Genomic DNA, 12,173 nt, shown 5'->3' on the forward strand with positions numbered 1-12,173 from the left:
TGTAAATCCAGAGCTTCTCAGGATGGCTACTAACACTGCAGGATACATCAGCAGCAGGCTGATGTGGAACTACACGACAGTGAGACGCAACCCAACCACCCGGCTAGTACATGAGCATGAAAAGTACCTGTGTAGCCGGGGATGCACTTGCACAAATAGTGATCCATCTCATTCAGGCAGGTGCCATTGTTTTTACAGGGCCGGGATGCACACTCGTTGATGTCTATTTCACAGTTGTATCCTTGGAACCCAGGCACACAGAAACAGCTATACTCATTCACCCTGTCTCGGCAGATGGCTCCGTTCTGGCAGGGGTTGGAGATGCACTCATCAATGTTGTCTCTGCAGTTGGCCCCGGTGAAGCCAGGTGGGCAGATGCAGGTATAGTTCCCCGGACCCTCGACACATGTTCCATTATTTAGGCAGGGGTGGCTAGAGCACACAGAGCTTTCTGTTTGGCAGCCTTCGCCATTCAGTCCTGTTTGGCATTTACAGGTGTATCCATTTACACTATCTACACATTCAAAACGAGGATCTTTACATGGGTCGCTCTCACACTCATTAATATTAACGTTACAATCAATACCTGTGAAGCCAGGCATACAGATGCAATCATATTCCATGAGTCCTGGAGCCCCGTTACAAATCCTATGCGCAAGACACTCGTGTTTAATGCATGCATCATAGAGGAGTTCACAGTTTATGCCCATGTAGGCTACAGGCTCCACAGGGCAGGTGCACTGGTAACCCACTTCCAAATCCTTACAGCTCCCACCATTTTCACATGGGGATGAGGAACAGCTGCTATTATTTTCAGAGTATGAAGTTCCTGTTGGGAAAAAGAGACTTTTTGTTAGCCAGCATTCACAGCCCAAAAGAAGAAAGTTGTTCTGCCCATCACCACATACAGCTCACAGATTGCCCACCCAAATTCCACACTGCAAGGGGCTGTTCTAGCCATTAGCTGAGAAGAATACTGGAGAATCAAACATCAACTGTAAAGAAGACGCACAACACGCCTTCATGTGATGGCAATCAGGAATTTCTTGCTAAGGCAGGTGAGCAAATGCCTGTTTTCAGGAGGCTCTCACAAATCAGCCATTTTACTTGTGATTATTCATCCCTGAGTCACTTTGAGAGCAGTGAAATGTGTCACCTTAAATCCATTCACAAGATGAACTTTGTGTAAAATTCAAGGACCCCTTTCACCAGTGGGGCACAAGGCTTGTGCTTTGCAATCCAGAGAGGCAGACAGTACGTCTTAGGATATTGGCTGTGGCTCTTAATGTCCCAGCTGCTTGTTCTGGGGACACCATTTTTCTCGCTAGTGATTTCAAGATGCTGCCACAAACAGCCCAGCCCAAACTGGCACGCTTCCCCCGGTCTCTGATTACATGGAGCAGCTCCAAGTTTGATAATCACTGGCCAGGCACCCTCTCCCCGCAGGTCAGACATGTAAATTTACACAGCAGGAAATTTCTAGGTGTTATAAGATTAGCAAAGGAAAGCAGAGCCTGATGAGATTCACTGTACTGATGGCATTTTAGATCCAAACTCTTAGTACATGCAGAGCCAAAACACCAGTCTAATATACAGATACCTGCAACTAACGTTGAGACCAGATTCCCCTAAATCTGGGAGCATTTGGGTGCGCTCAGTTTATTCACACCCAGCCACAATGCTTCGCTGCCCCAAAAATGGCAGTGTTTAAAAGGCTGATGAAGCAATTCCACCATCCAGAAATGTGATGGGACATGCCCACAGGACTGCAAATGTAATTCATATAAATAAGATTATACAGGTTATGTGATATAAAAAACAAAGACGTGTTCAATTTAGGTATTTGTCAGTAGAACAGAATGGAAGAATAGGAGGAATCCTAATTTCTTTTCCTAAAGAAATTTCAAATTCACTTTGTGAAACAATCTAATCAAAGGGCAGAACAGCCCAGGGGAGAGGAGATAATCGCCTTGACATTAGGATTAGGATATATGCCCTGGACTCAATGACACAATTATACACTTTCCAAAGAAAAAAAGAAAACAAGAAAACAACCAAAAATAGTATAAAGGGGCAAAGGCAATGCAAGCGGGGAACTTCTCCCTTCACAAAGGCCGCAGACATTAGCCCCTTATCCCACTGCAGCTTTCTGATATGAGAGCTTTTTGTTCTGCTCCATTCCAGGATACATAGGAGAGAAGCTGTGGAGCAGAGAGACCCCAGACTGATTCCTGCATACGTGTTATGAAACATGCAAACTTGGAAGTCACTCTGCAAACAACTACATAGCAGGCGTTTTGAAAATGTCTATGAAAAATGGCCACAAAGCAGAGGTAAAGCTCATGAAATAGTAAATGGTATCTGAGAAATGGCTAATGCTTCTGGCGAGACTATCCTGACTTTGCCTGGCATTGGAGGTCAAGCAAACACCAGCATTAAACCTCGGTGTTACATGCCATCGTGTAAGCAGCTCTCGGCCCTTTTTGCTGCCTTCTGTACGCAGCTGTGGGCCAGCTAGCGGCAGGAGTCGCTCTCTGGGAAACTCCGCAAAACTGCAGGTGGGGCGCGGGCAGTTGCTCTGACACTAGGCACAGCTCAGCGCCCTCGGCCCTCGCTGCGTTCCTGCTGGTTGAGAAACGTTGTTTTAACGTGCCATGCGCCATGCTAAGGACTTGCCAGGATCACACACCACAGCATCACTTCTCAGCTGACCTTACACATTCTCACATTCATGCCATCATTATTCCAGCCCATTTTTGGTCATGTTTGTCTTGCTCTGGTGCACCTTCCACACACCCAGTAGTTAATCTGTGTCAGTGGTTTTCTATCAACTCACTGCCCCATCAGCTCCTCAGTTGCTTTGTACCTGAAGGTGGAGGCATCCGACTTCAGGGCCTGAAAGGGATTTATAGGAGACTGGTTTACAAAAGCCTGCCCCTGCCCTGACCTTCCCCAAATTCCTCCCACCAGAAGACTGTAGTGTTTCTAAGTCTTCTTTTAAGAGGCAGAGTTGATGGGGGAGGGAGGGTGCTGGGGATTTAGACAGCCCTTTCTCTTCCCAGCATCATCTCTACTGCCCACCCCTCCCTTCCTCTCTCATGTGATGCTGGGGAGAGTTGCTGAGCATTGCACTGTCCAGCAATCTCATTATTCTGCCATCAACCCTTTTATTCTCAGATTCCCAGTCAGGCAGAAAACAAGGATGACGGAATCTGCCTGGAATCTCTGTAGCAATTAGAGTGGGAGCCGAGGAAGCTATTCGCAAAAGAGCTTTACTAGGCAGGAGATATAAGCCTTTGTACACTTAATGAGTAACCAGACCCAGCCTGCACTTTCCACAGGGCAGGACCAGAGTCTGTGATTAAAAAAAGAGACCAAGTCCACTGCATGTTCAGGACTCAGAACTCAGAATTTGCAGCAGGCTCCATCTGCAAAAAAATTTCACATTTCAACAGAATCACCAAGCACTGCTAGTGTAGACAGGCTGAAGTCATTTCAAAGGCTACATGCATACTTTTCTGCTAGCATTATAAGTAGACAGCCTAAATGCTTCTTGCAAATAAAGATGAACATCAAATCCCTTTGCTATTTCCTGTCTTTTCCAAAGTTCTTCCACAACACACATACCTTTTTTTACCTTCTCTATTTTGGTTCCTCATATGACTGCAAAGCTCAGTAAGCTACGTTGTCATTAATGCCTGTCCATTACAAAAAGATTCGGTGACAAACGTATGGCCCCACGGTCACCCACAAACCTGTAGACACAACAGGGCTGGTCTACAGACAGACACCAAGTCAAGCAAACACAAAGCTTCAGTAAAAAGTCAAAAGGCCCTCCTGGCTTACCAAAGAACAGCAGTATAGCAACAGGGAGAACGCCAGCCTCCCCCGAGCTCGCTACGATCATGAACAACTGCACTGATTAACTAGTTACGTGTGCTCGCCGTCTGTGGCGAATAACTAGCAACGTACACGACTGCACAGAGAAATTCCTGCATTGTTACTCTACTAGCTTTAGCTACTTTCTATGACTAAATATTACCTTAATTATGTCTACAAGCGATGACTTCAGCAGGACCTCATTTTGGAGGAAAATGTTCCTTTTTTGGAACAAAAGTAACACAGCATTACTGGTAAGGCACACATGAAGCAGGCTGAGAATACTGCAGTGTAAATCACTAGAAATGAAACAATATCTAAATAACTTCAAATTACTCTCTGAACTGCAGCTTGCAGAGAATTACCCACGTGCTTGCCCTACTCAGTGGAGGTTACGGGCGTATTAACAACACTAACTCCAAGATTACATCATATACTTCCCTGCATATAGCTTGCCTATACTAATACTGGAATATTTCCCAAGGACAAAACATGCCACTGTGTAAATACAGTATAATGCTAATATTCATTCAGTGGCAGTGCTAAACTTCTGGCTAAATAAGTCACCACAAATAAGACACTAATTCAAAACAGAATTTGCTCCAGAGTGATGTCAGAAAGGGGGATTTCAGCAGTGAGAAGTGAGTACGACCCTTGTGATGTTGCCGGGAAGTTAAACGCGAGGAAATTCTGCAAGAATTCAGTGTACTGAATGGGTATCAAAGACTTAGACTACCACCTAGCTTGAGAAAGAGCATTCATCATGATGGTTTTAGCTCTGGTTTTGTTCTTTTCAGCCATCAGTCCTAAGGCATCCAATAATTCTTCTCGATTTTGGAACAGATTATATTAATGTGAATAGCATATGAATATGCACCAAATGGTAATAAAAATAATGAATAAATTAGCTTTTCCTGCTGCAGAATGTATCAACCAAGAAAACATGTAATTCAGACTGTGCTATTTCATGACAATGGTGAAGACCAGGTCAAAGAAGCCACTGAATGACAAGAGTTTATAGTTTTCCATAAAAGTAGCTGTTGCTGGATTAACAATGACTTTCAGGATTTTTCCTTTACTTTTCAGAAGAAAAATATGATGCTTGTAAGTGAAAAAAACATAACAAATATATTATGGTCATACCATCCTGCAACCCTACTCTGAAATGAAACTGGAGAAGACTGCACTTTCCTTGAAGAATACGTTCCAGGCGTTTAGGGGTGGATTAGGAGGAACTTCAAAGGCTAACAGAGTCCCATATAAAGCATTCATTGAGCTCTGTCAGGACAGGACTGGTTTTACACTTTAAAGGTAGCTGACAAAGATTTTCCAAAAAAGACCAGGTTTGTGACCTTTTGTATCACTTTAAGGCAAACAAGCTGCATCATCAGGCTTTGTTTTAATAATTGGCTTTAATAAGTTTATACTTTATACCTTTAGTACAAAGGTATAAAACTTGCAACAGCAAGTTTTCTGGCCATAAAAAGAGAAATCTGAAAATAATGAGATGCTGGGCAATCCAAGATCCCCCAGTTGTAGTTCACTGTCTCTCTCCTAGAGAGTTCTGAGGAATTTCTTACTTCAGTAAACCGGGACAAGATGCTGTTGCGCTGCCCTGGCAGGGCGAGCTGTGGGAACTGATAAAGACAGTGCAGGAGGGGGAGGTTCTCAGGGAGCTGTAGCAAGGTTTCTGTCCTTTTCTCTAAAAAACAAACCAACCCCCTCAACTTTGTCTGTTGTCCATTATCTCACACATGTTGTGAAATCTCAGTGGTAATTTCCCCCCCAACATGAGTTGCATTGAAGTAACTTCTTTCACAGCCTCCCCTCTCCATCCTGACTTTATGTCAGCTCTGCTGGCAGAAGGTTTTATTAGACACCAATTACGAGTCGCTAAGACAGTGCACAGGGGAAGGAACTTTGGTCATTTTATTACTTCACCGCTTGTGAGATGCTGCTTTAGCATTACCCACTGGCTTCTATTTTGGGGTTTTGCTTTTCACAAGTTTGTTTTTAAAAGGACTTGGGAAACTATGATTGAGGACAGATGCCCTCAAACTGGGGACGCACCCCACCTCCTGGAAGATGCTCAGTGCTTCACTGATAACTACCTTAAAGGTGCTCTTAATGGTCACTTAAAATTCCAACAGGGAAGCGCAGCACTGGGGTTATCAGCTCAGAGATTACCTTGTTTCCTCCTTACTGAAGGACAATTTTGACAACTGGTTACTGGGTTTCCTCAAATTATATTTAATGTGTTATTCAAATGGAACAATATAATTGCCACAAACAAAAAAAATTTTACGCGAAGTCAGTGGTTGTTACTGAAAATACCCATCTCTGAATACCTGTTCATGCATGTGCCTGTACTCAGAGTACATTTTCATCTTCTCACTATCTCCAGTGTACGATCTCTCAGCAAAATGCTCACAGTCACAGACATAACTGCCAGAAGAGTCAGGGTACCATATTATTTCCTGGCCTAGCAAAAACTAAATGTGAGCCTGGGCAAGCCAGTTCTACTTGGTGTATCAGTTTGCCCAACTTAAAAAATTAGTTACAGGTAGTTCACAAGTGTTCTGTAAGATGAAATTATTCAAAGCTGTTAATACTTCACATTAGAGGTATTACAGAATTAGAAAGTCAGATTTTCCCAGTCTCTATAACATGGAGGCACTTTATTTCCGCACATAATATAAATACTACAACTGTCTAGCAAAAGGAAAGACAATCAAAGAATTTCTGGATTCCCACTGACAACATGAAATATGTTTCTTCAAGTTCTAGGCTCTGAAAGCTTGCCCAATTTTACACATTCCCGCTGTGGCTTTGATCATTCCTAGATGCCTGAATCGTCTCAGGAAGCCGAGAATACCTAGCAGGAGAAGGTAGGCTCTGAAGTGGTGTACGCTGTCACTTTTCCCCAGACTAATTAACGATAAAAGGAATTGTCTTTCCTGTCTTTGGATCAATCAGAAGTGGGGCTTTCTGAGACAACAGGATGACAAACAGATGACAATCAAGCCTGCGTATCTCCAACTTTTCTCATCCCTTCGGCTTCTCTCTCCCAGAAAAATCAGCACAATTCACAGTACCCAGAGTCCAGTTTAAAAAAAGAAACAGAAAACCAGAGGATGTAAAATACCAGACCAAAGCTGTGATGCTTTTAAGGGGTAACCAGGCTGCACATATGCCCAACAGTGTTTCCCCATGACACAAACCAAGCAGAGTAAAGGGATGTGCACTCTTCTCAAGAACCTACCACTGTGAAGGATTCCCAAACAGAAGAAAGAGTTTACCTGCTGCATCTCCTAGCATAGCGCTTTTGTTTTCTGTTAAAGAAGTTGCAATGGGCAGGACTCTGGGATATTTTCCTGCTGTTTTAGTGATACACTGAGAAAAGACTGCTTCATCCTTACGAGTATTTATTGATGTTTCCAAAATTATGACCCAGTCATCCCAGTCATGATGTATTAGAGGCCTTTTGTGCATGGATTTGTTATTGAGTTCCTTGACTCCCATGCTATTTTAAATCTTGCTCCCTATGATTAACACCTTTTACAAAAAGGCACTGCAGGCTTGTGGAGAAAGAGGCTTCCTTCAGGTGTATTTCACCTGCCCTACTCACTACTAGTGGAAAAGAGACAATTTACAGCCAAGAGGTGAGAACAGCAGGCTTCCCAGCTGCAGCCTCCAACTGCACCCAATAATAACTGAGCCAGAGGAATCTTCCAGTGCCTAAACTGTGAATGCTCAAAACCTCAGCCTGATGCAATTCTTACCAGTCAGGCTGTGCTCCTGCTAATCACACTGGCACATTTCCCGCTCCAGAAAGATACTGAGGCCAAGGGTAGAAAGGGAACCCCTCCACCTCAAATATCAGAGTAACACAACTACTAAATAAACTCTGAATAAAGGAATGGAAAGAGTTATGTCTCCATGACAACAGGAAGGCATGTGCTTATATTAGTAAATCCCTGCTGACCTCTGCTGATCTTTCCCTATCCTGGTCAGTGTCAAGGATTAATGAAAGGGTACACACCATGGCCTGTTCCCAGGATCCACACACCAGGAAGGAAGACTGGACAGGCCTGAAAAGGGGCTTTCATGCTGCTCACCCTCGCTCTTCCCCACCGTGCTAACTTTGGAAGGGTAGCATATCTGCTATGGAAGCCACGGGCAGAATAAAACCAAATCCTTCTTTAGAAAGTGCTTTCAGTGTTACCTGTCCAGGGAACGTACCAGGCCTTTTCAGGCAGCTTTACAAGCCCTATTTCCTTCTTGAAACAGAGATTAAACCCTTTCTTCCCAGACCTGAGCAAAGCACCTGCTCCTAGTAATACTAGCTTCAGAAAACAAGACCCTGAAATTCTCTAGGACTACAGACAAGCTCATGAAATGCTAATAATGGCACTGAGTTTACACCTAGCCTACAATATTCCATAACCTGTGTTCCTTGTCCTGTTTAACATGGTAAGGGGGCATCTTTTGACAGCTGCTTTAACAGCGAGCTTTTCTATTCAAACTCAGAATATCAGATGTGGGCATGGGAAACTTTCCAAAATACCAATGTCTGATCACAACCACTAAGCCCCCAAGCTGCCCAGCTCATCACCTCTGCCAGCCATCAGGAGCAGCTCTGCTCAAGTAGCTTGCTCCCACCTACCAGCTGCTCTCCCTCCCCCCAGCCACTTCCCGTCAGCTTTTCTTTGAATGTCCTGGTCTCATGCTCAGGTGATGTCACCATTAGGATCAGGTATATTCAATTCCCCTCAAGATCCTGGTGCCCAGAGTCAAGTTCTTCCTCTCCAGTTTTCCAACACAATATTTAATTATTTCATTTTTGCACAAATAGTATGAAAGGGAGAAATAGTTCAGTGAAAACACAGGCTGAGATACTATCTGCTGGCTGAATCTAAACATCACCATTATCATCTCAGATTAACATCTTATCAGATCTGACAATCTCTGTGAAGGAAGACATGACAATATGATTAAAAAAAAACAACCTCAAAGATTAGATAATCAAAAAACAATGTTGGCAATCAGCAGGTAGCACCTCTAAGACAATACTGGCCCGGAGAATACATGGCCCAGCAAGACGCTAGGGATCCTTGCAATGCCTATAGCATCTTTCAGAACAGTCATTTTAGAAAGTTCCTTATTGCTCCGGCCTTTGATACACCTTGTAGAGTTTTGGTAGATTAAGCACACAAGCCCAGTATCTTGCCCAACCACCAGTTTGGATATTCATTTAAAAATCTCTAGTGAAGTCCCTGCAGGCAGTTCAGATTGCGGTTTTCCTATCCAAAGTGTTAGATAGATATTGTGCATTCATCACTTCCCAGCCTACTACTTACATTGTTTTTCTTTGTTATTGGAGACCAGCAAGTTCCAGATCACAACATTTGCATGCTAGGTTTTTGATGTGACAGAGCTTTTCCATGCCAGAGATATCTACACAGTCTACTTGTGTAAAATATTAATGAAGAATTTATAAAGGCCTAGACCACTAGACTTACATTAAGACAGGCATAAGAAGATGTGTCTCAGTTTCCCCTTGTGAAATACGCAGAATATTTACCCCCTCAAAGAAGCAGAATGCTGATTCCTGGCTCCCTCCTACCCAGCTTGCCCAGTGAATTGCTGAACGGTGCCAAACAGTGGGCAGCGATCCACGGGGCTGAGCAGTGCCAATATTATGGTCAGAGGCGTTAACAGCATTAACCAGAAATACCACTTCAGGGAATTGAACTTACTCTTAACACAGAACAAGTAGCCAGCTAGCTTGTTTTCATTATCTGCTCACTGTTTTAACACAGATTTGAAGATGTAATTCCTATCATCATGCTTCTAGAACTTGGAGGAAGACAGGAGCTGCAAATCTATGTTTTTTGGTAGTATTGCGCATACTGCCACAGTAACTCTTTGATCTTCTGTGCTTATGACACCCCAGTATTCTGCCTTAGTAAACACTCCTCCAAGCTGACCTTCATGGTTTACACATTCTCTGATCTCTCAGCCATTTCCACAGATCAAACACTGAGACAGGGTGTTTCCTGTGTATTCAGTTAATCAGATTGAGTCACAAGCTTTAATTTCCAATTCTTATTTAAATATCATGACAATCAACAAAACAGCTGAAAAGATTGCATTTATTTGTTTCCATGTTTTGAAGTAAGATTCAAATTGTCCATACATCCGAGCTAATCTCAAGAGCTTGCATTAGAGCAGATAGCAAACTGCCAGAAAAAAGGTTTGTCTGCACATGTTCCTCTCAATAGGCGTCCAAAGCATTTTCCAGGCCAAAGGTATGTGAATTACTGTGCTCATTGCTAGCTAGAGTTGTGGGAACAGAAATGAGTAGACACTCAGTTCTGCCCTCCAGAATCTCCTTTAGAACTCAACAAATGAGGGTGAGAGCTATTCTGCCCATTACACAGACAGCAGCAGTAAAACCAGAGTCACATGCAGAGTCCGTACCACTGCCCCTCTGGTTTATTTTAAACAATTGGAGATAGTGTGGATCTGGCTGCAGGATGGTCTTATGGTTACGCCTTGCAGCAGGCCATCCGGATAACCAGAGTTTTCCTAAAAACTTCGAACAAGTCACTTAGCCACTCTGTGCTTCAATGGCATTTAGCCTCAGTCAGTTAGAAATGAAATAAAAGCAGTCATATGCCTTACAAGGGCAAGAAAAGGCCCTTCCTTATGGCCTTAAAATTCTACAAGTGCTACATAAACGCCACCATTCGCTACAGTTAAAATCTAGCAGAATTCCCCTTGCAGAATAGAAGCAGGTGCAAGGGCCATGGAAATTACTGCTTCCCTTGAGCTTTGCTGGCTGTATCAAGATGTGGCACTCCAAAAGAAAACTTTTGGCACTCCAAAAGAAAACAACGTTCTCAGCAAATCACTATTTCAGGAAAGATCTTTACCCAAAAGTGAAAAGCTATCAGTGTAATGGTCAAACAGCACAAATCCCCAGAAACAGGCCAGCTCTCTGGCAGCCACATACAGAGCAATACAGTATATGCAATGGGCCTTCCTTCTGCACAATACAAAGCCACCGTAATTGCTTCACACTCCAAACCAGTAGCTATGGTTACTAGATACAAAAGACAGTCCTGCTGCTTCCCTGTGGCCAGAGGAATTCCAGGCACTTGGTGCAAATGCACCAGACAAAGAAGCTGGTACAACGAAGAGGGAAAAAACAAAAAAAAAAAACAAAAAAAAAAAAAAAGAGACAAACATTTTGAGCTCGATATTCATTGTTTGAGGTGACCAGAGCAAAGGAAATTTAGGGAGGGTTCAGAGGGAAAAAAAAAAAAAAAAAAAGAGAGACTGCTGGGGAATCAAAGGACAAGCTGAAAACTTTCTCTAACTCTCAAAAAGTGCATAAACTTCACCCATGAATGTGAGAAAATGCCAAACTCGGATATTAGCAGAAAAAAGTCATTCTGACTATTTTCAGCATGTTCTCTATTCTACCTTCACTTCTTCGTGTCATTGACCATTCCTGTTCTAGCTCAGTGGAAACCAAACAGAACTTTTATATACAGATACTGGCCTGGCAGTGCCGAGGAGAGGATAAGGAGGCTGGTTCAATCCCAATCGTACTTTCCAGTAAAAGGTTGGACATGTTCCTGACACGACCTTGTAATCCCTAGATGACTAAAACAGATGTCTAGGCCCAGCAGATCTCCCGGCACCCATTCCAGAAGAAACAGAGAAATCTATTTTTCAGGGAGCATAAGAAATTGTGTAACAGGTAACTTTTGGAGCCCAAAGACAGGTTCATGTGAATTTGAAGAATCCCAGTATACTCAGGTATATTATTTGGCTACAAAATAAGTTTTCAATGTGGAAAAAACAAACCAAACCAAACCCCTCCATCAGTATGATAGACTCTTTTGTTACCTCATCACTTCTTGCACTTTCAGGATGTATCTGCTTTCTCCAAATTTCTAAGTGAGAATACTCATGTGCTGTCTTCTTCCTCCACAGTTTGTACCAGAGGTATCTGGCACTTCAGTGTATAAGAATACTCCCCTAGGTACACCCCTCTTTTGCCTAAATGTATTTCTAAAGCATACAGAATGGAAATAAAGCTCTGCATTTCTTCTGTATGGGCAAAACTGTAAAATTCAGAACTTTTCAATGGAGAAAATGGTTACTATAATAGCTGAATACTTAATTACATGGAAGTGTACACACTTCTAGTTCTTGTGAATAAATGCATACGTACATGTGCACAGGGAGAAAGATGAAAGGAGGCAAGAAATAAATAGAAG

At 42.9% G+C, this 12,173-nt stretch overlaps 1 protein-coding gene across 4 annotated transcripts in view; it reads right to left on the bottom strand.

Annotated features, from left to right (window-relative positions):
* The window catches only part of CRB2 (crumbs cell polarity complex component 2), a 77,782-nt gene that overhangs the window by 31,029 nt on the left and 34,580 nt on the right, over positions 1-12,173 (bottom strand). For all 4 annotated transcript variants that reach the window (XM_064468560.1, XM_064468559.1, XM_009511593.2 and 1 more), the window contains one exon: positions 128-829. In XM_064468560.1, the coding sequence (XP_064324630.1) occupies positions 128-829 (702 nt within the window). The remainder of the gene's footprint in view (positions 1-127; positions 830-12,173) is intronic.

Source organism: Phalacrocorax carbo, chromosome 18, assembly GCF_963921805.1.
Source record: "Phalacrocorax carbo chromosome 18, bPhaCar2.1, whole genome shotgun sequence".
In the NCBI taxonomy this organism is placed as follows: domain Eukaryota; kingdom Metazoa; phylum Chordata; class Aves; order Suliformes; family Phalacrocoracidae; genus Phalacrocorax; species Phalacrocorax carbo.